General features: G+C 44.4%; 1 protein-coding gene across 2 annotated transcripts in view; it reads left to right on the top strand.

The window, feature by feature from the left end:
• Positions 1–26,459, top strand: part of AGAP1 (ArfGAP with GTPase domain, ankyrin repeat and PH domain 1) — a gene marked incomplete at its 3' end in the record, with an annotated part of 386,349 nt that overhangs the window by 345,516 nt on the left and 14,374 nt on the right. For both annotated transcript variants that reach the window (XM_082001546.1, XM_082001545.1), the window contains one exon: positions 5,755–5,977. In XM_082001546.1, coding sequence (XP_081857672.1) covers positions 5,755–5,977 — 223 coding nt within the window. The remainder of the gene's footprint in view (positions 1–5,754; positions 5,978–26,459) is intronic.

Below are 26,459 nucleotides of genomic sequence, written 5' to 3'. Positions count from 1 at the left end.
GAAGAAACCAAAGTCATTGCTCATTATATCTGGATACTAGAAAACTGATTTGGGTTTTTTTCTTTTACCTCCCCTTTGTGTTTTGCCTTTTTTTATTTTTTAGAACATACACTTAGTGTTCAGAAAAGTGTTCTCGAGAATGCTTTGAGCTGTGGTTCACCTCACTAACCCCGGCTGAGGTCATTATTCTGGTGCTCTTTAGTTCCAGGGGTTTGCAACAAAGCCACAAAAAGGAAGTACTCTTGCTCTAAAGCAATTTAGTTGTAGGAGCAGAAGGATTGAGAACTTGTGCATTTTTATTTCTTTGATATTTGAAAGTCAGAACTTTTCTTGTGATTTTTACATGTGCTTAAAATGGAAAAATACTAATTTATTTTTCTTTGGGTATAATTTTTTTTTTTTTTAAGACTTGCTGTTCAGGATTTTTACTACTGGTCCAAGCCATTCTAACATCCCAGTTAATATTAAAATGAACATTCATTTGGAAGTGCAAATGCTTTTGCACGACTAATCTGCTATCTGTGTAGTTAGCAATTTAGCTGATGCGGTCATCCACCAAACAAACCTATTATCCCCTGCCTCCTCCTCAGAAGGCTTGAAGGGAAGGTGGTTAGCACATTAACAGCCATTTAAAATAAAAAGGATTTTTCCATACCATCAAAATGTTCTTCACTTACAGACTGGTTTTAATTGCTTCTTTTGAAAACTGTCAGAGAGTGATATGCTATCCATAGGAGATGGATCAAGAAGAAAGGCCCTGTCCCCGGCAGTTCGGCACGCAGGGGCGTGAGCCATGGCTGGACCGGGCTTCGAGCAGGACTGGGATGCTGTCAAAACAGGTTGTTGACCTGCTGGAGGGAGATCCCAAAGCAAGACTTCACAGGGACTTTTCAGAGACAGAGAGAAATAATAGCAACATGGATAAATTAAGGTCTTTACATTCCACTGGCTAGTAATGCAGCAGATGATAAACAAGGGAAAATATTGGTTTGGCTGGTACTTTAACATACACAGCCCGAAGTGACTCTTATTTATTAGTGTTCTTCATTCGCATTTACGCCAAAGCTTTGGTATAGTTCAAGTAAAAGGCATATAAGATGCTATGCTGTATATGAGAAGGACGGGGTCTTCAAGTGACCTAGATGTACATTGAGCTCATTTGAAGCACTCGCCACAGATCTTTCATGGAAGCGTTCGTGATTTCTGCTCCGGTTTGCCTGTACAGCTGTGGGTGGCATTTTCCCAGCCCCTGCCAACGGTCACCAGGCAGAGCGGGAACGTGCAATCCCTTCCCTGCACACGACTTCCCACACCCATGCAGGCCCTTTCGATGTAGCCGTGGTCCGTGATGGTAGGTATTGACTCTACCCAGAGTCCACGCTCTACCCAAGGTGTTTCGCTCCGCAGCCTTGCACGTACCCCAGTATTTATGCAGCCAAGTTAGATATTTAATCAGGAAAATGACTGTGCAAGAAAGCAGCACTTCTTTTTTTTTTTTTTTTTCTTTTTTCCCTCCTTCTTCTGCCTTTCAGCCAGGTTGTCTTCCATCCAGGTTACTTCATGGGTCACGCTGGCCACGCGCACACGGTGCCAGCAGAAGGGATGTGCCAAGACCATGTTGCTGAGAGAGGGCAAGGTGGGACTGCCCTTTTTGGCAACGCTCAACCCTTGGTTGTGTAGCTTTTTGGGGGATGGAAGGGGTGATTTTTGGAACCTCTCTTAATTGTTTGTGTTCCTGGAGATGATTTAAACCCTTTTTGACTCTTCTTGCCATTTGGCCTTCCCGATTTTAAGGCCGTCATCTTTCCTTTTGTAAAATCGGAGATATTTCCAAAGCGAGGTATCTTAAAATGCAAATATGCACACGAGGTGAACCTCAGACTGCTGCTTTTTCTGCCAGGCTTTGCTTTCTTTCCTTCGCTCCCTTTCTGCCTTGCTTGGGCCAGTCCTTACCCCCGGAGCGTTTAGCATCACAAACACCAGCGCTCTTGTGGAAAGCTTACGTAGTTTGCATCTTCACAAAGCCAGCTGTTTGGGAGCAAAGGAATATGAGAAGTTGCTGTCCCTCAGCTCTATTCAAAAGCCATCAATCTTCCACTTCAGAAGTCTCATTCTTCCTCTTTCTAGAGCTTTCTGCCTTTTTAGCACTTCATCACAGCACTTTGTTTCACCAGGGAATTTCTGCCTTGTTGTATGTTAATCAGCAGCGGTAGTACCAGCAGCATCTGTGTGCCACCAGCCTTCTGGCCCTTTGGCAGTCTCAGACTAAAGTTTTTAACTCCTGTTTTTTAACATTTCCATCCCGGAGCAATGGATGAGGCAAAGTGCTCTTCAGGTGCTGGAACTTTTGACCGAGAAGGTATCATTTGTGTTGCCTAGTGTTGCCTTCTTCCAAAGCATTGGAGTCCCAGTGCTGACTTCTGTCTGGAGAAGGCACTGAAGAGGATCAAATTGCTTAGGCAAACCCAGCTTTAGCTGGGATAAATAGGAGTCCTTCGTTCATGATACCTAGAGAGCGTGGAAGATCAGGTCTTTTCCGTTGTAGAAGAAAACAGGGAGTGCATAAGGAGGGAGAGTCTCATCAAGAGTTTTTCAGTCCATGAGTCTAATAGCTTACTATGGTGTATTTTGTACTGAAGTAATAATTTTGGGTGGCCCTGGGAAGCCTGCTGGACCCACCACAAGATTCAAAACCCAAACTTTTAAAGACTAGATAAAGTGTAAACTTTCTCTCTTTCGCTGCAACTCTGTGCAAGAAGCCTTTGCCCCTGCTTCTCCCGCTTTCCCTGGCTCTTCTGCTCCTCCCTGCTCCTCTTCTGCTCAGCCCAGCGCTATCTTGCCCATGCTGAACTCATCAGGATTTAGCACGGCAAAGCCTTTCATCAGCAACCTCATGTCTGAAGGGATGAAGGAGATGGTGGGGAGGGGTTATTCTCCTAAAAGAGCTGTTCCAAGAGCTTTCACCTTCAATCTGATCAATCTGATTGAGGTGCACGTCAAAGTGGGGGGGAGGTTTTTAGAGAAGGAGAGAACAAAACGCCTTTAAGGATATGGGCAGCTGAAAATTGTAATCTGGGAATATTGGGTGATGTTTAAAAGGTCCTATTTTGTTTGACACACTGTAAGTAAAAGAAAGAGACGAAATTAACTTTAGAGCACCTATAGCTGCATTGAGTGGGCTTTTTCCTTCTTTTGCCATCAAATTTGGATGTATGCATGCTGAATAAAAGCCTGCCACATGCTTGTAAGTATTCCGAGCATCCTCCAATTCAGAATTACTCTTAGCATCAGCAGGAAAAATGAGCTGATTTTTGATCATCTAAAAAAAGGGGGCGGGGGTTGAACAACTTGGATAGTTACGGCTTAGTAACCATGTGTGGTTCTTTTCAGTCTAAATCAGTGGTAAGAAATTTCAAGCATGAGATTGAAAAAGTGCTCAACTATGAAGGGGAAGAGGAAGATGCAGATAGGAGCAGTGAATTGAAAGCAGGGACATCTCTGAGCATGCAGTTTACAACAGTTTGCCTTTATTAATGGTGGGTCGTGACTTCTGTCATCTACCGTACCTCCTTTGGAGAGCAATTTGTCATGTGCATACACTCAAACTGGTGTCACAAGTGACATCATGTCTTTTTTTCCCAGAATCCATTAAACGATGCCACTTGTTCAAGCTCCTCCTTAAAGCCCTGTCTTGCTCCACATTATCCGGTTGTAACCAAGATCAACAAAGTCTGTTTTTTCACTGGATGTCTATAATGAGTTCAACACTTGCCTTTCCTGGTTTGCCACCTTCAAACTCAGCTGTGTGTTGTCAGATTCTTAAAATTTAAAATACTGTCTTGATAAAATTTCATGTAACTTCTTGGTCATCTCTTTGGTGGACGACTATGACCATACCAGCACTGTCAGTTGGAAGTAGGTGAATACTTCAAAAATTTATGCGGTAGAAGATAGACTAGATGTACTTCAAGTACGCAGAGGTATTTGCGAAGGAGGTCAAGTCCTTAACATCAGTTCTGTTAGAATCATTGGAAAAATATTAATCAGTATTTTTTCTTTTGCTTCATTCTGAGTTCGTGCTTCTTTGAGCTCATTGCACTTTTTATTTTTGTGAAGATGACCCTGGCCTTTGCAGGTCAGGGACAGAGATTTCATTCTGCGACACAGTTTGCAAATTTTAGATGATTATCTGCTCTGTTTAAGCTTTTACCAACAAATTAGCATTTGGGGATATGTAGTGTGATTCAAATATACTACTGGCTCCCCCACTGGCAAGACACCGAAAGCGACTGGTGGAGGTGACCTGAAGAAATACGCAGGAAAGGAGTTTGTCATCGTTGTCTTATTACCGAGGACTTGGAAAGCATGGAAAAAGTTTTGTCTCGCCTTATTTTGTGGGGATCTGAAATGCTGTATATTCCTAGTATAAGACTTGGTATGGACAGGAACATTTTAAACAAAAGATTGGCTTTTCTGCTTGAGCGAAGTAAGATGGGGGATTTTTCTTCTTGAGGGCGTTTTTAGATTTCTAAGGACTGACTGAAAAATGTTGATCAATGCCTTCAAATGAAATGTGGGACTTTGCAATTAAAATTGTCTGCTTTCCTTTCATTTTTTTTTGGCCAAACGTGACATGGCAAAGAACTAGGAAACGTTTTGTTTCCACATATTTTAGCTGCCAAAAAAAACTTTTCAGTTTTGGGTTACAGAAAGTAGAAATGAGTCTTTGGATGAAATTGTTGGTTGAACGGACACTGGAAACTCATTTTCTGTCAGCTCTGAATTTTATTTAGATTTGAATAAAAATTGCCTGCCCTCTCAATTAATCACCCTTTTCCTTCTTGGCATTCCTGATAGCCTACTAGTTCTTCGGGAGGCCCAGGGTAAGGCGAGAAGAAAAGATCTGACAGCAGGGGGGAGTAAAAAAAGCCACCAAAAATTCCTCCCATACGTCTTTCATTGCGTCTGTTAAAACGAATGTTTGTTGGAGAGAGGCAGAGTCACACAAATCTAGATTTAAATAACACAGGACGGTGACAAAAAAGTGAACCGTCTTGGGAGATGACTTTGAGTTTCCCGGCTTTTGTCAGGTTTGTCACAGCCTTGTCGTTCGCGGGGTTATTTTGTGCGCGTGTGTGTGTGTGTCGGTGGAATCCTTCTGGCTCATACACTAAAACTGGGACTGTTCAAAGTATCACATTTTCATCTTAGTACTTATCTCCCTGATCTTAGAGATGAAAACATACCCCATAGTGCGTTAGATGTAAAAGCCATGTGTAGGTGATGATACAGCTGGTTATTAAGGGAGTTGATATAGTTAGCAACAGAGACATTGTATCTAGTCGCTCTTTTCTTTTTTTTCCTCCTTTTTCCCTTGTAATTGGTTACGAGTGGCTCTAGATTCCCAAGGAGGGGCTTTCTCCACTACTTCATCATCAGCCGTCTGCCACTGCGTTTATATTTTCTTGTTTCTTCTTTTCTTTCTGAGTCATACTTCTCCTTTGACTGAAGGTGGGATGATACATCTTTTGAGACACACAACTTTTTTTACTCCTTGAGGGTTTCTCAGAAGGGTTGTTATGTCCACAGGGCAAAACCGACCCTTCTGGAAGACCTTCCAGCTGTGCTTTTGGACGGGACACCTGCTTTTTTTTTTTTTTCCCCTTGGAGCCAAGATCTTTATCCACAAACATTAACTAGAAGGTTTTGTTAGGTGTGTCATTGTACTAATTGCTTGTATCCCTTTTCCCGTAGACCCCGACTGGGCCAGCTTGAATCTGGGAGCCCTCATATGTATCGAATGCTCAGGTATACACCGAAACCTTGGCACGCACCTCTCCCGGGTCCGCTCTCTCGACCTGGATGACTGGCCTATAGAGCTCATCAAGGTGATGTCTTCTATCGGGAACGAGCTGGCAAACAGCGTCTGGGAGGAGAGCAGCCAAGGCCATATGAAACCTTCGTCAGATTCCACAAGGTAGGCTTTCCGACCCCATCTCACCGTGGAAGGCAGCGAGATGCCAACAACATGCCTATAGCACATGGCCAAAGCTGTAAGGGCACATAAATGCTCATTTTTGGCATTGCAGTCAGAGGTGGTAGGGCGTTGCGATGTTTTACAACATGGGCTTTTAAAATTCTCCCTTGCAGTAAACCTTACATAAATCATTACATATATATATCTCTATCTCTTCGCTGCATGCCCATAAAGAACATGTGTCAGAGGTGGGGGTGTGGGTGTCAAAACTTGGGTGACCCTGTTACTTTTTCACTCTTGTGAAGGTTTCCTCGGCAGCTCTACGATTTTTTTTTTGTTTGGTTGACTGACGGACAAAACAGTGGGAGATTGAAACGTCCCGCCCGGTTGTTCCTCAATCTAAATTATACTGTGATGCGTTTCTTCGTTTCGGTCAGCCACAAAGTTCCTGGCTCTTGCACTATCAGTTTGTGATTAATAATCTGCTTTCAGGCTCATCCAGGAATTTGTACCTGGCCATCAGGTCTTTGGGTTCTCATCACAGATGTTGAAAGTCCGGCTACCAAAAGCTAAAGGGTTTTTCTGCTTAATTTATCTGATCACTGTCAGAGGAGGAAGATGTTCTCAAAATACAAAATATAAGTGCTAAAGGTTATAACTAAGGTATTGGCTTGGGGGAAGCAGTGACGTCTGGCAGACTGCATTTCAGCAGGGGGATTCAAGCAGGAGAAAGACCTTCTGGACTACCTTGCGCAGCTGGGCCAACCTTTGAAGTTGTCTTCAGAAGTGGGTTATGATTGTCTTAGGGGGAGCTCCAGGGGGGCAGCCTGCACCCGAGCACGGGTCGGTCCCCAGGTAGCAAACGGCACGATGGAGGTTTAGCTCTCGGCGTTTGCCTCCTGCCTATGAGAGAAGTCGGAGGGAATTCTATTCCGATTTTGTTTATGTTCTGGATCCTGCTTTTTTCAGTACCGGCTCAGGTGAAATTATAACCTGGGAGAGCACATACCTGGGCCACCTCCAACGGTATCGGAGTAGGTTTGTACTGTTGTCTGTCATAAAGTCAACTGTTTCTTATTGCATTATTTCGTTAGCACTGAAAAATGAATTTGTGGTGCCACCTTTGGTTCATCTTCGAGAATGAAGCCAGTACGTTAATCGGGCTACTTAGATGAATGACTATGCGTATAAAAACATTCAGGGAGACCTACACAGAGATTCTGTTCACACATGAACTGTATGTCTGCTGTATACGTGTATATTCTTAGAGAGCTAATATAAAGATTTTATCAGGTAGATTGAGATGAACTTACTGCTGCCTTTCAGTCATTAGTATTACTTTAATCCAGATGTGATATTGTTGCAACCAAGAAATATGTGTTGCTTCTTACTACTGAGGTGAGCTGGAGAGGTATCTCAATTCTAAATACTTTTAAAAGGAAAAGGCAAGCACTCAATTGCATTTTTTTTTTTAATATTATTTTTGTATAAAAGTAATAAAGATTTTATCATGAAAAATCATGGGACTGTGATGAAGAGAGAGCCATCCATTTGAATTATTCAGGTTTTTGTGTTTGGAAGTGAGTTTTACTTACCGAAAATCAACTTTATCCTCTTTTTATTTCATGCTCAGGACTTACTTTGATTCTTCTTTGTTTCTGTACATCTTCGTGTTTATATTCAGCTGTTTGTGTTTGTCAGTGACATAATTGCACTTTTTTCCCCGGACTCTTAACATTTTTCAACAAAAGGTATAAAGATTCATTTTATAAATAGGCATTTCTGTGTGTCCAAGTGCACACTTACATGATGGAAGAGCTGTTTAGAAAAAATAGAATGAAGATTACGTGAAAATTTTCCCACAGAGCAATTTTAATCTTGCTTTGCTACTCCCATTTTTTCCACCGTGTGCAGCGGGGACTGAAGTGGTATTTTTCACATAAACATCTGAAATGTCTGCTTTTTGAAAGCGTGTGCCTCCTTTTGTACTTTGGTCTCTACTAGCATCGTAATTCTTCTGTCCAAGATGTGGCAAGAAAATGAGTTGAAGTTCTTTAGATAGAAGTTATGCGTTCCATTTTCTTGCTGCCGTTTGCAGTTTTGCATGAGGAATCCTACCAGCAGCAGCTACAAGGGACCTGAAGTGGGGTTAAGCAAACCCTCCTCTTTTTGCTGTTGAGAGACTGAAGGGGGAAGAGGGAGCTGAAGTTGAGGGACTGGGGGAAGAGACAAGAAAGCAAGCAAGCAGAAGGATGACGGGGGAGCTGAGGTTTGGGGTTCTGGTGGAGGGAGTCCAAGGGTATTTGGAGATCGGGGAAGAAAGAATCATTCAGCAAAAATTCTTCTGAAGAGGAAGAGAGCTGATAGCTAGTGTTGGGGGGCTGTTCTTGCCCATGCTGGTGGGCTCTGGGATCAGCTGGGGTCTGAGAGCTGCTGTATGCAGAGGTTCACACACTCAACATGCTCCTGCTTTAATGAGTTCTCACCAAAACCCCACCAGCTGGGAGAGGGAGGTACTCCCATGTTTTCCTCCAAGTTTCTCCTGAACTTGTTCATACCCCCATTTCCTTCTGCAGCCCCACTTACTACATCTGTCCTGCGTAGCGCTCCCCTTTCAGTTCCACTACATATACCCATGAATCCACCCTCCATGGCTTTCCACGTGTTTGCTCAGACCTTCAGGCTTGTGCCTGCAAGCAAAGTGTAGGAAACCCAAGAACAGAAGATTTCCTAACTGTTGCCCCAACTGATTCAAAGGCTTAGCACAGAGCATCAGTAAAAGACCTTAGACAAATACAGTCTTCTCACTTGTTTCTTTATGATAGGCATGTCTCTTAACTCTTCCGTCTCCACTGTGCGCCCCCCAAAGCATCAAAAGTTGTCAGCACAATGATGTTAATAGACATTTGTAGAGGGGATCAGACATTCACTGGTTTCACCATTCCATGATGTGTCTTTCTATTGGAGGTGAAAGCCATCACTGAAAACCCACAGGCTTTCTAGGGGCAAAAAAAAAGGGTTATTGACTGCTCCACAAATACTGAATCTGTTGGGCTGGGAGGCTCGAGGAGCGTTCACGTGCTGGACGAAAAGGAACCTGGAGGTCTTGACATGGCTTCAAAAGAGTCTCTTCAGCTTGGGAGCAGTCTGCACTGATGACTGAATTAGTGCAGTGGCATCCCATGCATTTCTGTTGAGTAGAGGGAAGGGTGAAGAGACCCAGGGAGACTGACGTTTTGCAGGAGGGATTGTCAAATGGCTCCTATAGGCCATGGCATAATTAAGGAGTCTCACTCAGGAATATGTCACCAATATCTGTAAGAATAGAGCTAATCCAGGCCGCGAGTACAGCTTGCGTTTTTAATTTTGTACGCTGAAAAGTAAGCTGAACCAATACCAAACCTGAGCCACATTAAACATACCATACTGCCATCCTTTCCTGCTCCACTCGGATTCTCGTAAAAACTCTTTGTCTGAAAAAGTCATGGGGAAGGATAAACCTGAAAACGCATTTTGAAGGTCACAAGGGGTCTTGGATCGGAGAGTGTGAACTCAAAAGCCGGAGAGTTTTGTAGCAAAAGGCATTACTCCTGTTACTTTTGTCAGGGATATTTTTGCCCCGGGTATGTCCTCTAATGCTAACACGTGCCAGGTCTCACCAAGTCCGAGAGGCTGCTTATAAAATAAGCAGATCTCCAGGTCATTCGGTGCCTCTGGATCAAAGGCAGCACCTTGGACGGCCTCTAGCGTGCAAGTGGAAGGCAGGGCAGGTTGTGGGAGTGCAGGTGCCACGGGATCCCCAAGGAAGCGGCGCAAAGCAAAGCAGTAGCACGAGGCCAAGTTCAGACTGAGGGTGTTGGCGTGATTACGGGGAGGAAAGAGGAATGAACACGAGCTCCCGGTGAGCACGAAAAGTTGGCAAAGCGGCAGAAAACCCAAGCGTGGGCGAATACGTGAACGCGAAAGGGAGAGGGGACCAGCTGGCCTCTGAGCCGTGCTGTCCGTGGGTCCCTTGATTAGGTCAGCTTGGGAAGGCTGGTAATTGGTTCCAGCAATTACCAGCAGCGCTGAGAACCGCCGCTCAAACTTCGGGAGCCCTGTGACAAATTGAAGCTGACTGCTGGTGAAGGAGTATCGACTTCCCATTTCTAAACAGGGTGATCATTAGTCAAGAAAAGCATCTTTTAATTACTCGCAGGAAGAAAAAAAAAAAAGGCGGGGGGGGGAGATCTTTCAGTATGGATCCTGCAACAACTGCCTTTTTTTCCAAGTGTATTCAATATTAAATTTATTGTCTTGGAGGGGAGGGGGTGAGCAGGGAGAGTTTGCCTGCGGTCCCTCCTTCAGTAATGTGGGTTTAATTTGGAGTGAGAAGTCAAATTAGAGTAAGTCAATGTTGCGACAATTAACTGGGTCTGGGGATGAGATCAGGATTTTCCCCTCTAATTGCTATTGATACTATTTAAGGACACTCTTAAAACATTGATTCGGAGTGGTGTGACACAGGAGTAGCGCAGTGGGGCAGGGGCAGAGCTGCTCCGAGGAGGCACGTCGGACATGCGGTGAACTCGGGGAGCCTGCGCCGTGCTTCGCCCGGGCCTTCTGCAGCGGTACGTAGATCTCCTACCTGCTATTGAGCTTATTTTCGGACACTCCTCACGTGTTTTGCTTTCTCCGCGTAACTATTCTTACCCACGTGGCTTCTGGTTTGCACACTCGCTTGCCACCATCCGTAAGATGTTGTTGGCCTTTTCCAAACGAGACGAGCTGCCGGCGTGCCTCTGCCGACTCCAGAGGTGATTATCTGCTCCCTGGCCCTCACCATCTTTCTCTGAGCTCCCAGGGTCTCCATCTCTGTCTCGCTGGGGTGGATGTGCCAGCAACGAGGCCACCTCCACCTGGCCAAGAGGAGGGAGGGCACCATCCCGGCCATGCTTTTTGTTCTCCTGCTCGAATGATGCTGAATATTTGCATTTGCTACGTGCGAACCGTAAAGGACTCCACCATTTCGGCGTCTTTTTGAGCGTATTCATAAATAGGAAGAACCTCCAACTCCATTAGAAAGGTATTTTTGAAGTGAGGGATGAGTGGTTAGTAGAAGCATAGTTCTAAGCTCGGCCGAGGCAGCCTCAAGCGACGGCTCTTTAAACGGAGCTTGGAGGTTGGAGCGTCGGCTGCAATTTTGCTCAGGTAGTCTGTTTGCATAGCAGTCACCCTGTTTACTCTGGTTACCAAAGGTCCTAAGAAAATAGAGGTTTTCAACGCTGTCTGAGAAGTCTGGAGGTAGGAGCCGGCGGTGTCGGGAGTTGACTTTCGCCTTACGACGTAAGATCCAGTTTGCTCCCTCGCTCAGTAATAAACTGAATTTAATGGCGTCAGAAAAAACATTCTGCAGCTCGACTATATTGAGCAGATTTTTATAATCCTAAGCCGAAGCCTGGCTTGGTGTTCCAAGGCTGGTGTCCGCTCTGCTGGGCGTGCACTGTTTTGGGGGGATGATTGCGGAGTGACTTCTATGAAAGCTATTAAACCCTGCTACCTTTTTTTTTTTTTTTTTTTTTTTTGGTAAAAATAGTTATTCCTTCGTTACGGACAGTACAGATAAAGGGCAAGCCAGGGAAACTGAGTAGTTAAGATCCCGGTATCGTATCCTGACTCTTGTAAGGATGCTCCATTTCACCTCTCCCTCATTTCTTGTTCCTTTTGGCCATCGGATTGCTGTTATAGTCCTGTTGGTCTCCGATTCCTGGCATAAGGCCGCGGCGTTACAAATGGGGCCTGGGGGAACATCGGTACCTCTCCATCCGCAATTGTCAGGTCTGGTTTCTTAGCGGTTCTTGGCCTGATGAGGTCAGTGTTTTGTGCCTTTTGAATGCTCCTCCATGCTTGACACCTTTCCCATTTCAGGGGTGGGGGAAGGGTGGTTTTATTAAAAAAAAAATTTAAAAAAAAATAAAAATAAAAAGATTTTATTGTGAAGGGCTGACCAGAACCCATCTGCAGTTGGGTGGCATCTGCTCCCCACATGTCACTTCCCTCATTAACAAGCAATTGAATTAATTAAATGCTACTCAGAACACGCATAACAAGCTACCGGCAGTGTCCAAATTAGCACTGATAATCAAGGATGATTTCCTTTATTATCCTGCTAAGTGGTGTGCAGGCTCTGATCTCCCTGTCTGCCCTCATCTATTTACATACCCCCAGCTTCTGCCTTTAGAAGCTGAGGTTATCTTACCTAGTTAATTTGCCACGATCACCAAGCATGGCGGATTGATATTCCTGCCTCTGCTGAAGCAAACCCCCCCCTTTCTCCCCCTTTCCTTCCTCCCCAAGCCTGGTCCTTTGTATCTCAAGCTCACTGATAAATTAAAAGCCACCCCTGTGGTCTCTCAAGTGAGTAATAGAGGCAGAAATTTCATTTTGCAACTGGCTGATTTAATGATCCAAAGGGTAATTAATGGCCTGATTATCTTAATGTTAAATATGTCCGGCAGCAATTACTGTGACCTCCCGCTTGTCAAGGTCCAGGCTATGCTCTTCTTTCAATTAAGTTCTCTGGGGCTTAATGGTATGAATAAACTCCTCTGATTCTATCATTCCGGACTCTGAGATTTAAGCGAGCTAGGGGCTCGTTTGGAGTTTTAATCAGCCCATCTTCTACTTGAGCGATCAGAGTTAACAATTATAACAAGGACAGTTTAACTTTCTTTCTCTCTCCCCCCCCCCCCGCTTCCCCCCCGCCTTCCTACTTCTTTATATTTTTATTCTTTTTTTTTTTTTTTTAAGCGCTCGGAGGGAATTTTGTTGGCTGCAGCGGCAGCTTTGCTAGGCTAGTCTCTCCCTATATAAATTATCATGTGAACGCCGCTGTTTTTCCATTTGACAGGCTTAATTAATTGGCAGGAGCGCCCGAAAATGACAGTGCCACTAATTGCAACTCCAAGTCCATTTCTGTCATTGCGGCACGCTTGTCAGCGGGCATGCCCCGCTCCTCGCCGCGGCCGGAGTTTGTTGACGTTTTCCATTTCGGTTTTCACATCTCGTCGGGGAACGTGATGGGATGTGATAGCCCAAGATGCGCCTTTGGGTTTTCCGGGCATGCAGTTTGTGTGCAAGAATGACATTTACTGCCAATAAAGTTTAGACAGCTGGGCTGCTGCCGACCCAACAGCTGCTAGGGGACTTAGGATTTGACTTAAGGTATTTCAGCAAGTCCTATGAACGGAGCAGACTTTGGGAAGGAATTAATAAAAAGGGGGGGGGGAAAAACCAAACATAACAACAAACCACCAACAAACCCTGAGAGTCGTAACTCACTCCTCGTCCTTCTGGCGGCTGAACCGCACTGAACAGCACATCTCCCAGTGAGTTGGAGTTATATTAGCTTGTTTTGGACAGCAGATATTTCATAAAGATAATGAGGAAAATCTATAAATTATTAGTTGCGAGAGTATTGCGTTTTCAAACGCATTCATAAATAAAAAGACTGATTCATTGCTGCCGGTAAGCTAAAACCTTTCCCCGTACGGCTGTAGAAATGAACTGATTCTGACATGCTAGATTGCATGCTTTCAGATTAGAGTAATTGTAATTGTTTTAAAATTAAATTTAAAAAAAAAATAAAATTTGTCACTTACCAGTAGCTTCCAGGAAGTGCATCTAATAAGAATAACTGAGGCAAACGAAACGTCAGCTTGGGTGGCGGCTGGTCGGGTTTCACCGTTCGGAGGCCTCAGAAGCTCAAATGAAATACTCCAAAGATGAAGGTTAGTAGTAGTATGACGTATTTTATTGTCCTTGTAGCTGCTTGTCGTCCAGGAGCTGATCCACTGAAACACTGGTGCCTGTATAGTGGCGTGGGAGATGCCTGGATGATTAAAAATAAAAACAAAACAACCACCACCACCAAAAAACCCCTTTGACCCCAGTTGTCTGAGTTGACGAGCTCTTTAGATGAAACGCTCCTTGGTTCAGTTGCAGGTTTCTTACGTGCAAATCTCTCTTTGCTAAAAACTCAAACACTTTGGAAGCAGAAGCCTCGTTTGCAATTATTATTATAATCGCCGTTCTCCTCGTTGCTTGTGAAAGAGGAACCTGCAAAGGAAGTGTTTCTGTGCCCTTCTGCAGCGCATTAGAGCCTTTGTTAGACAGCAGAGCTATAAAAGCCACAATAGTATTCTTTTTTAAATATAAATAGCTGAAGTACCGCTTTCATTAAATTCTCCAAATACGTGATTTATACGTGTATACGGACCTGACACACATACTGCTCTCTGTGGTCGTACCTCGCCTGGTACATACACATGCTATGTGGGCGCTGTGATGTAATATGTTATGGACCCATATGGCCCGTGTTCAGCGCAGATTTCTAATGACACTGGTTTTATAGTATATCCTTTACATCCTGCTTACCAACTACCTTCTGGAGAGTTTGCCCAAGTATTGCTGGTGTTGTCTGCAGTTTTTGGAGAGGAGCGCCGCAGAAATCCCACTTGCTTTCGTCTTTTTCTCATTTTTTCTGATGTCTCTTGTGTGTTAGACTATCCATACATCCATTTGTTCGTGCTTTGAAAAATGTTTTTGAAGAGGAGAGCAATGTGTTGCAGCCTTGTTTCGATACCTGCTAGCTAAGACACTGAGAGCCTTCCTCAAACCCAGATTTTATGGGCCTGGTGACAACACAAAAATGAGGGCCAGAGGCAATGGTCAAGCTTTGAATACTGAACTAAAGGTAAAAAGAAGGGAGGGGCCCTCAAGAGGCCTTGAGAAAGAAGACAAGTAGCTTTGCTTCCATACAGTAGAGGAAGAGGAAGGCAAGAGTCCCTATTCTAGCAGCTTCTTGCCTTTTTCTTACAAGTCCAGTGACATTTGGTGGGTTTCTTCTGTAACGTGTCATCCCCAGGAATTGTGGAGAACACTCGCCCCTTGTTTTTGAAGGTAGTTTTCAGTGTTGATGAAAAAATTAGAAACCCACTCTGGATACACCCAGAAGACAGACGACCGTGAGTGTATTAAGCTTACACATCAGAGCTGTTTGAGGACATCTTGCCTCTTGTGGTTTCTGCAGTAGGACAGGTGATAGAGACTGAAATGTTTTACCTTGGAGGTACAGTCAACCCAAGGTATCTTTATTCTGCTGAGATTCTTGACAGTTTTCGGTTCTATTTTTGTGTATATTTGGCTGCCACACTGAAAAGCACCAACTTAAGCTGAAATTCCCTAAAAGAGAAGTTGATGAGCTGTTACACTTTGGGAAATGGAGTATTTGAGTTCAGGACTCAAGCAAGGAGGATTTCTTTCTGTTGTGTGAAGAGTGATGAGTCGGACAGTGGGGAGATACATTGGGGAAACAGTATTCATAAGTCAATAATCAGCTGTCACAAAAAGTGATTTTAGAGTAAGAACCAGCCTGTTGGTGTCTAAAGCAGTGTAGGCTCTTGGCTTCAAACTTAATTTTCGGTTTAGATACGGACTGATTATTTCTGGTTTTGTATTAGTTCTCTCCCAAACACCTTGCAGAGCTCGAGGGCATCTCAGATTTGAAGACCACGGTGTCTTCACTGTGACTTCACATCTGCTTGGCCCTAAGCTACTTGAAAAGGTCAACACACAACTTACCAATAGAGAGATAACCGTCACTCTGTTTATTAGAAACTGCTTGGGCCAGTGTTTAACTGCGGTACTACAACAGAGGAATGGAAGAGCTAATTAGAACAGAGAGATTGATTTCAAATGAGCAAGAAATTAATATTGTATTTATAAATTGAGGGGAAATAATGGCTTACGTCAAGCTAATGGACAGAGGCAAGTACCACTTAAAATGAGTCAGATGCCAGCCACTGTGGGTTAGTCTTTTCCCAGAACATTCCTTGATACCTCTGTAAGCATTTAGAAAGAAAGTAGAAATGATACTCGGTTGCATGCCGCAGCAGGTTCAGCCATAACAAAAGATGGACAAGGATACCTATATGCCAGTGACGTTTCCTATCCCTTGGCGACTGTAGCCTCCCATCCAACTACCTGCAGCCCAGAATGGTTGCAGACTTGCAAAGGGGCAGGTCCATAAGCAAATGCTGTATTTCTGGTCCAGAACCCGGACCAGAATGATGGTGAAGTGTGAAGACAACCAAGTAAGTTAGTTTTCTCTAGGGTCTTCAGGAGATCTGGAAGCCTTTCTTTCACTGAGAAAGCAGCATCAGGCTTGGGTAGTGTGGTTTATTAAAGTGCTGAAAGAGGCCGTCCATCTTTCCCTCCCTCCACGAAGAACCACACAGCTCTGTCCTTTCCCCCATAGTCATGCAAGCGTGAGGCCAGTTGGCTCATGGATGACATCAAAATCTACAGTTTTGGTGCATTAGGGTTTTTTTGGTTCGACAAACCGGTCCCTTCTGTCCTGCAGCCTGTGTGAGCGCTGTATCAATGTAAAGGAAGCCGTGGGAGTTCATGGCCGGGGTGAGGGGGCAGACGGAGGCAGATCAGCCTCCCTGATCTATTCTAAAAATAAAAATAGTTGCCTTGCCAGGCTTGGAATTGGCTGCATAGACTGGAGCTAATTGTGAGATGCTATTTATGGTGCTTGTGGTAGCTGCCTAAGAGGAAATACCTGAATTAGGAGTACAGGGTAGTGCAGCTTTGCAGTCTGAACTCTGAGAGAGGGCAAGTGTAGTGTAGAAGAGTATTAACAAAATTTCAGGGGTTAACATCTGTCAACTCGGGTGCGATTTAACTGGGAGGACAAGAGATACTTGTGTGACTCCAGGAGCAACCCCATGTTGAAAAACACAGAAATGGTTGAACTTTGCAACAGAACACTTGCAGGGGCGTACGTTTACATTAGGTAGGTGTACTTGAACCCATTTTTTGTCATTTCCACTGAAATTAAGTTCCACGCCGCTCAGTGTATGTGTGCATGCACACACCTGCTACTCCAGAACACCTGAGGAGTGAATACGGAGAGTGTCATCTTAAATATGGCAAGCTAAAAGGAACTGAAAAATGAAATTTACTGTATAAAGCATTGGGTAGCCTTACCAAAGCAATCTTTGCCCTCGCTGTCTTTAATAGTAGCTATTTTATCAGTTATTTCTGAAAGGAGAAGCATCTAACACTTGTGTTGCTATTGAAATTCAGATGTTTGTGGGGCTAAAACTTGTAATAAAAAGGCCAAAAAAGCAATTGAGGAAAAAAATGCCAGATGCCAAGCATCAGCTGTTACAAGGTCCCTCGGGTCAGATCCAAAGGTTCATCTATGAGGTGCGTTTAACTTCAGAAAGTACTGTAAGTTGAGCGCTTGCTGTTGCTGAGGTACTCAACAGAGCTTCTTGGCTGGCAGGGGATATGTCCAGCATGTTAAAAACACATATATTTTGTTAGAAAGAGATGTTATGTAAAACATTTTATTTGAAGCTTTTCTGTGTACTTGGTGTTTAACCTGTTCTTTTCATTTCTCCTGCCCTAAGGTCATGGCTGTGTCTCTCTGTAGGTCAGATCTCAACAAACATGAAGCTTAACTAAACGTAGAACTCAAATTGGTTGCTATACGTGGCAGAAGAGCAGTTACTCTAAAGCCAGTTTATTCCTGGTTTGTGCTGCTGAAGCTTAATTGTATAAATTATTTTTGAAGTTCCTACACGCTTTTTCTGCTGTATATTTAACCAGTTGTGGTTAAACATGAGGACAGAGCCTGGAAGGGTGGTCCTCACGTTACCTCTTTCTGGGCTTAACTCAAACGGGACGTCGTGGGAAGGTTGTGTTTCGTGGGCAGCCAGCTTTCGGTAGTGGTCACTAGCGATGGTGGGAGTTCCGTTCCTTCATCCTCCCGCCTTGTTTTTGACCGTTTCGGCCTTCGGGGGTTGTTTGGATGGCGGAGCGCTTTGTTTGAGCTTGCGGTACGGCGGGAAAAAGAGCGTGCCGAAAACCAGCGGTGGGCGATGCTGAACAGTACTTTAAAAAAAGGCAGTGCCTCGCCGTGCTGCTGGTGGCTTTGCTGGCCGGTGACACTGGGCACAGAAGCAGCAGCATGCCTTTGCTTTGGTCGTGGCTACAGAACCTGCAGGGCTCCATAACAGTAACTGTGACCAACTTTCTCTCTTTTGTGATTTTTTTTCTTTTTTTGCCTTTGTTTAAGACTGAGCTTTGTTTCTGGCTCTGCAGGAAGCTGGTAGCCTATGGCAAGGGACTGGGGAGATAAGACTTCAGTAAGGTAACTAAATGAAAAGGGCAGCAGTGAAGAGATGGTGCTGGCTTTTGACCGGACTGAAACTTGATACACGCGGCAGCCCAAATGCAGTTTCCCCACAGCTCTCAAATATTGCCCGTTTGTCAGAGGCAATGCTGGATTTTCAGATGTGCGGGTGCTGGGCGGGGGGAGCCAGCAGCGAACCCCTGAAAGAGAAGAGTGACCGGAAGAAATAAGACCACCGTCGCTCCAGCTTGAAAAGTAATTAAATAGCAGGCTGAAATGCGTTGAGGTGAACACAGGTGACGGATCGGAGCCTTTAGAGGGTAGGAATTAGAGTGAAATGAAATGCCTTACTGTGCCTGTTAACTAGATTGTGCAGACAGTGCAAAGTCCTGTCGCTGAAGCATTTTTTGTGCCAGTCTGCAGAGACGTACGGTAGTGAGAAGAAGCCATCTCTTAATAATTGGTAAGCCTCAAAAGGTACGGACGGGATGTGCTTTAAAAAGTCTTCATGCTGAACAGATGATTATGTCATGGCCTAGAAATCTCCCAGCTAACTTTCCATTTTCCCCAAAAGATTTAAATTTTCGTGGTTTCATCCAGGTCAGAATTTCTAAGTGATGTTTTTGTTGTATTTTTACTTCCCTACAGCACCAGCCGGATGTGGAAAACCGAGGCGCGTGCACAATTAAAGCACAACCTCAATTAACACTTTTAAGACTCCTCCGCAGGCGGAAAGAACAGGATAGTGTCACTGTGTACTAAAACTGGAGGGATATCTTCAGCCTCCAACTTGAGATAAGATCCAGAAGTTGACTTTTTTTTCCTTTCTCATCTCAAGAAGCAAAAATTTGCAGCTTCTAATCCTTCGCTAATTACATGCATGTGCTGCTGTCTGAGCCTTTCCACACTGGAGCTGCTTTGGCCACTTGTGCAGCTCCGGCAGCTCAGACCAGTCATAAGTAGATACCTGAGATTGCTTGGAGTGGCCTGTCGCATTAAGGCAAAAAGGAGGAGGGGGGGGAAAAAAAGGCATCTGCAGAAATCAAAGTTACTTGTTCAGACCTCCAGTCAAGGAGAAATAGAAGTTTTAATGGATTTAAAATACTACTGCAGTTGCAATTTTGAGCAGTAGGCAGAACGGCAGTTTTGGTTGGTGTAGGTGCACCCAGCCATGGTTTCAGCTGGCTGCCATGGACACCATCACCAGTGGGAGAGTATTGGCATAGGTCGGTGCCTGCTTTGGCTGGCATCCTTTGGGGGAAGACAAAGATTTACTGGTGTGCCCGTGCCGTATGCACACTGCAAGTGATCCACATACGTGGGGTCTCTGGGAAACGTCCAACCTTCTGCCGGTGCGTGGGGTGACTGTGTGCGGCACGAGTTTATTGCTCACAGCCTTTCCTTGCTGTTCAAATCGTCAGGTATTTGTGAGCCTAGAAAGGTTGAGCACTGCTGCCTTTGACAGGGCTGGCCGGTAACCTCCGCTGCAATCTAGAAAAGAGGACAGGTTTCCCGACTGGAGAAGTGGTAGACCATGATCTGCAACGTGCTAATGCGTTGTGGTGGTCAGAAGAGCTGCCCATGTTCTAGCTAAGGATTGGGCCCCTTTTAAGACACATAGTGAAATCATTCCAGCTTCTCAGGTCACTTCGGGAAATGCTAGCCATTCCCTCCTGTAAAGTTTTATGTTCGATTATAATTCGGTTGGATCTTTCCTTGTTCACTTTCTTATTTAAATAGCAATCCGCTGGCACTAGCATTTTGCAGACAGATACGAGTTTTTGTCCATGGAGCCAGACTGTAAAATATTGCTGAGTTTACATGTTAAAGAACCATGTTAATTAAAAAAAAATTAAAGAAGAGGGAGAAAAAGATAGTATCCCATAGCTTCAAATGTGAGTGGGGTAGGAGCTGTGCCGAGACAACTTGCTTTATACTTTCAAGAGTTTGCCAACCTCATTGCTTGGCTTATTGCTCTAGGGCAAGGTAATTAAAGCCAATGGAGAATTTAAAATTGGGGAAGGGGAACATTTCTTAATTATATTGTGGAATTCCTCTCTAATTCATGTTTTGTGAAGCCCCTTGCCTGTGGCACCTCACACAGATCAGCCCTGGGACCGGTACGGCAGCATGTAGCTGGCACGCAGGTGTGCTGGTGCTTCCATGAAACATATTTGGAAGCTAGATCAACTCAGCTGTGCAAGGTCCCTTTGAAATGCAAGGTATCCGTTCTGTATGACTGATGACAGCTCTGTTACGAGTAAGTCACCAAGATTTTGAATTTCCTTCATGCGGACATAGTGTGGTTTCACATTTACAAGGGGTCTTGGGGTGTTTGGAGGGGCGGCGTGGAGAACCAGACTAGACTCAGGGATGCGCAGAACACAAAAACGGGGCGCTCACAAAGAAATGAGAAGAGCGTCCAGAAAGTGACTCTCCTGATAAAGTTTTGGGACTCATGAAATTAGTATGTGTCCAGATACAGTGTTTTAGCTGGTGTTTGTTGTCACATTTGCATTTTTGTGGAGCCAGACGCTCTTTGGATACCAATGTATGTGTTAAAATGTGGAATAAGAGAGAGTTTGGTTCGCGGGATGCTCTTGGTGCACACAAACTGGATTGCCTTTGGAGAAACCCTACAACTATCGCTCTCTACAACTACCTGAAAGGGGGTTGTAGTGAGGTGGGTGTTGGTCTCTTCTCCCAAGTAACTAGTGATAGGACGAGAGGAAATGGCCTTGAGTTGCGCCAGGGGAGGTTTTGATTTCTTTCCTTACTGAAAGGCCAGTCAAGCATTGGAACAGGCTGCCCAGGGAGGTGGTGGAGTCACCATCACTGGAGTTGTTAAAAAAAAATGTGTGGACGTGGCACTTTGGGACGTGGTTTAGTGGGCATGGTGGTGTTGGGTTGATGGTTGGAATTGATGATCTTAAAGGTCTTTTCCAACCTTGATGATTCTATGAAACCCAACTGGAAGCTCCACCTGCACCCAGTGTGCTCCAGACCCTACTTTGAACATAAGGGTCCAACCCGTGGTATTTTGAATCTCTTGTATAATTGGGAATGTTCATTCAAAGGATGAGGCTCGATCAGTTAAAGGTAATGCCCCTGGATCATTAACATATAGGGTCCTTGGCACCAGCTGCTCCAACCTCCATGTCTGTTCCTATCACACCTCTTTATTTGCTGGTGTAGACAGAGCCCGAGTTTTCCACAGAAAGTATTAGTTGAATTATGCTGCCTAGCCCAAACCCAGCAATCATCTCTCATTTGAAGGTTTGCTAATGTCCAGTTCTTGCTGGCCTCAGAGTATTTGATCCTGTGTTTTTACTGGAATCTTGATAAGTACAATTTCATCCGAGGTGTGTATATTTGTGTATACTTACCAAGCAGAGCAAAATAATGTATAAAACATAGAAAATATTAAATATTAATTTTTTACATATATTGCCCTTTAGCTATCAGTTCAACATTCAGCAAGACTAGTTTCACCGCTTAAAAATAAAAATTAAATGTTTTCTGGAATATGCCCTTTTTTCCCAAGAGTACTATTGGGTAGCAGTTTGCAAAGCACGTAGATAAAACTTGCCTCATTTAGGGGGGTTGCACGTCTTGGGCATTGGTTAAAAATCTGAACTTTCTTTAGGCCAGAGCTACATCAGCAGTGAAAGTGGGATAAGACTCACAGTAGTTCAGCTTGATACATGTCGTGACCGTAACCTGCCAAAATAGAAAGGGAATAAGGGCAAGAAGAAAGATTTCAAGTCTTCAGCGAGTACCTTCAGGAGGAGGTGCTTAAGGGGGTTGGTGAAATGATAATTGTCGTGGGGGGAAGGAGGGGTTCGCAGGCGTTTGGAGGTGATATGCTCCTTGGAAAAATGGGTTCTTGTAGTTCAAGAAGGTGCTCCTAGGAGTAACGGATGAATTTGAGAGGAAGTGTTTGGACCGGTTACCTTAAGCTGTGCAGTCATCTTCCATGGAAAAGCAATGAATCCCACCACTGGGACTGGGGATTCCCACGCGCAACGGGGAGTAAGGCAAGGACCGAATGATCGAGGTGGCCTTTGCTTTCCAGATCGGCCGAATCTCTGAGAAGGGCTCTCACAGCATTCAGCAGCTACAGCAGATTTTTCAAATACTACTTTCTGTGTCATGTTGAGTCCACCACTGCTCCAGAAGACTAGAGAAATCAGCTGAAATCAAGATCTAATTCCAGTGCTCTTTCCTCCCGTGTCCCCTGCTCCCCTCCTGCATCCGCTGGATGTCCATTTCTGTAAGTTTTCCTTTCAGAACAAACCTATCACTTTTCACCACAGGATATTTACAGCTTCAATCAGTGCCAAATTCAATTGGCTTCTGATCTCATCGCTGGAAGTTATAGATGCAGATATTATTTGCGCTGCGGTTAATTATGGAGCAATCAAACTTTGGCTTTTCCACTGTAATTTCCTCTGCCAGCTAATTTAATTAATCACCCCCAGCTCAGCTCTTCCAGCTGCGACCGGCAGGGTCATTAATTAGACATGTGGTGGTAGCTCATAGACCAGTTCCTGTTAAGGGGCTGCTGCCCACTTGATCTCTAAGGGAGCGATAGTTTTTTTCAAAGCATCCAGGCAGGATTCGAGGTAGCTGCCAGGTTATTGTATTCCACAGAAGCAATTCCCAAAAGACGGACCGCAAGCAAACAGCGGGATTGCTGCCGGCGCTCAGCTCACCGGGCATGGTTGGGCGAGCTAGGACCGGGATCGCTTCCCCCCCGAGGTGCGATTTAGGGTTTGACGTGGCACTTCTCAGTGGTTCATCCTTTCTGGCCTGATCCAGGTGCTTAAAAAAAAAAATGCTCGAAACTTGATAGACCTCCTTCTGACTGTTTGTGGGAGCTGCCTGACTTTTGTCAGATAGAAAATACAAAATTTCCTAAAATAGACAGGAAATTAAAACATGCATTTTAATTGCCAGATCACATCAAATAATAGGAACTTTTTTTTTCCCCCCACTACAAAAGCCATACAAAATAACCAGCTAGCTCTGTCACTTTGTTTGGATCTCAGAATAATCAGTAATTATTATTTTTTTGAGGGTGGAAGAACCTTTTGCAGTAGACAAAGTAGTTGGATTACATCCAGCTTAAGAACGTGATGAGGAGAAGACATGTGATTTGGGATATGTGGTAGCCCAGCCTAACAGCCCTAGAAAGCCCAAGCATTTTGCAGGGAGGACTACAGATCCTTAGTCTTCGTTCTTGCGTGGTCACTCTTAGTCAGCAATAACAAACCCTGCCGTTGGGTTCTGTTTCACATCTGAAATATCAAACCATCTGCCAAAGCCACCGTGTTCTCAGCCTGCAAATACAGTTGTAAGCATCCTTCGTTTTATTACCAGGATCTTCTTTATCCTCCTTGGAGTGCCAGCAAAGCCCGTGGTGTTCCCATTACGCACCAAATTGGTTGTAGGAGTAGGTAAGCTCGAAAAGCTGAAAATCACCGGGATAGTCGTAGCTCTTGGGCAGCTTTTTCAACAACGTACGACAGCTAGCTAGTTTTACTGCACTTTGACTTCGAACCTGTTGCAAAGCTGTCGTTTCTAATCAGTGCATCTGTCTGCCAGCGGTAGATTGCTGATGGATTAGTTGGAGTCTCCCCCACTTCTTTTCAGAATAGACAAACTCTGCTCAAGACAACTGTTTTAATCGTCTTGGGTCACAAAGCCTCCTTTCAGACTCTTCTGTCCAAAACATCCATCAACCCCGCCCTGTAACAGTAAACGGAAAATAAAAACTCAGTTCTATTCACCATGTAACTCTAACTGTGCCTTTTCTAACAGCACCGTGGGCTCAGGCAAGCTCCCGTTTCTGAAGGAGGAGAAGGTGCTTCTGATGCAACCCTCCCTTCAAATGCATCATACTCTTCACTGGTGGCTTTTTTCCTTCTTTGTATCTCTCAGAAGATTCCCTTGGTCTGAACTGTTTTGGGAAGATGCTTTCAATACAAAGTCCCTTCCCTGCTTGCAGTCAGGGACAACTTTAGGGATTTTCACAAAGATGTAGTTCAGCAGCTGTTTCAGAGTGGAGGGGTCACATCTGCTTCTACCATCCTGAGAAGATTGTTGACATGTTATTGCCATCGAAGCCCTGAATAAAAAACATGTGTAATTGATAAGAAAGCAGCCTGTCTCTTCAGAAAAGCTCTACAACTTGCTTTGGAGCAATAGTTAGTACTTCTACTAGACATCAGTGCGTACAAACTTCAGCAGGTAGCAGCCAGACCACCAGGCGAGGAACGCTCCTTTTGGAAAACCTTTCTCAGCTTGAAGTTGATAGTCTCATAGCTGGAAATGCTGCTGCTGGAAGGAGTGGGGCCCATGGGGATCTTGTATCTTTATCTTAAAAAGGTACTGCTACGTAATTTACAGCCCAAAACCAGAACAACTGCCACCGTTAACTAGAGGATATCCACTATGAAGACCTGAATCTGCAATGGTCGTCAGTTCCTTATTGAAGAAAAGCAGCATCTGAAATTCCTAAAATAACTGTCAGGGGCTTATAGGCAAGCTGGAAAATTAGTTTGTTTTTGCTCTGCAAAAATTAGAATTGCACTTAGTCTTGATCAGCAGATTGCAATCACCCTGTGCTACTTCACCTACTCATCTCACTTGGTTTTGTTTTATTTGAGCAATAAATATCTTAAATCTTCCAAGAGCTATTGCATGTCTTCTGTGGAGACTCATCATAGTCCTGCCAGGCATTCATCAAGGCTTCCAATGAACCACCGCATTAAGTACTCCTCTGCTCCTTATCAATCAAAACAGTTTACTTATAACTTTACTTTTTTCTCCTGGAGTAATCAAAATTTGATATTCCACAGATTGCAGAAAATTGTCACTGCTGTATTCTGTGCTAATCCATCACATGAAACAGGCATAATTTGGGCATCAGAAGAGCATTAAATGTTTAAATAAGCAAGAGCCAGTCAATGAGAGAGTCCATTAACCGCTCCAGATGACACGGCAGAAAAATGTTTGGATCACAGGTATGTTGGGAATTGCAGCACAGACCTTACGGAGCAATGGGCCATCTACGTTCTGCAGCAGGCACAAGGTTTTCTGTACCCTTCATGGTATTGCTCAAGTATTCAAAAGAAATACGTAAGCCAACAGCATGGCATGAGTTTTCTTTTAGCTTAAGCCGTAGTATGAAGCTCATTCAGCTGTTTGTGGAAGATAGTCCAGGAGATAATTAAAGTCTTCATCATTTTCTTCCAGCCTTGCTTTCCCTCTGTACAAGCTAGTAATAGCTTTCAGGACTAGCTCGTCTATTAATGATGAGAGAGAGGGGAAAAGTAATTTATATCCTGTAGACTTGAGCAAAACATCTTCATTTGGCATCTTCAGTTCTTGAAATAACTGCTCCGAAAGTAAATGCAAGGGGCAGGCTCTGTGTGATGAGACTGGCCAGTGCAGACGGATATAAGGTATTTCGTTAGCTCTTGAGAAGTGCTGCGGGGGGGGGTACTTGAGCCCACCTTGAACTATGAAGGGTGATGAAACTTCTCACCGACTCTTCTCAGCTGGCGAGCGGCTGCTGTATTTCTCTATGAAACACCGATTGCACTGGGTTCGGCAGAAAATTCTGCACGGAGAGGCCGTGGATGTGGCATTTCTTGTGCCTTTATTCTGTGGTAAGGACCCAATGCAGAAGTCTCCTCGGTGGAGGAATGGTGGTCTTCTGGTGAGCATTGTGATCCTCTTGTGATTTGGCAAAGTAGATGTTGGGTCGCGCTGGATCAAGGATGGAATTTGTGTGTACTCGGTTCTTCTGCCCTCTCCTATTTGAGTCAAGTCGCATTTTAAACTAATTTCCCCTTCTAATAGTAATTACATGTGTACCATTTCCCTTCGCTTGGCATTGTAAACCAAGATCTTCCTTTTCAAGGGGAATAAATACTACGTGGAATCGATGGAGTTCTGCAGTGCCAGGGTATTTTGCACCGATCCCGGGGCACATCATCTCTTCAAAATAAAAAAAGACCTCTTGTAATTAGAGTGTAAGCCTTCTTTTAAAAGGTTGACTGGCAAGGGGAAATTATCGAGACTCGAGACAGTAATTATCAGCCACTGAAAACAGCAAATCAAGCTGTCCATACCAATATCCCAGAGGAAGGTGCCCCAGGAGCCATGGAGTGGGGTTAGATTAGAGCCGCCTGGGCACGAGCCCTCTGAGCCGCGGAAGGTGCTGATTGTAGTTGTCAGTTTTCTGCTGTTATAAGCTCTCCTGCTATAAATACAGCCCAGCCACTC

Source organism: Phaethon aethereus (assembly GCF_964289735.1).
Source record: "Phaethon aethereus genome assembly, chromosome: 6".
In the NCBI taxonomy this organism is placed as follows: Eukaryota; Metazoa; Chordata; class Aves; order Phaethontiformes; family Phaethontidae; genus Phaethon; species Phaethon aethereus.
This window is presented reverse-complemented; position numbering and strand designations above follow the sequence as displayed.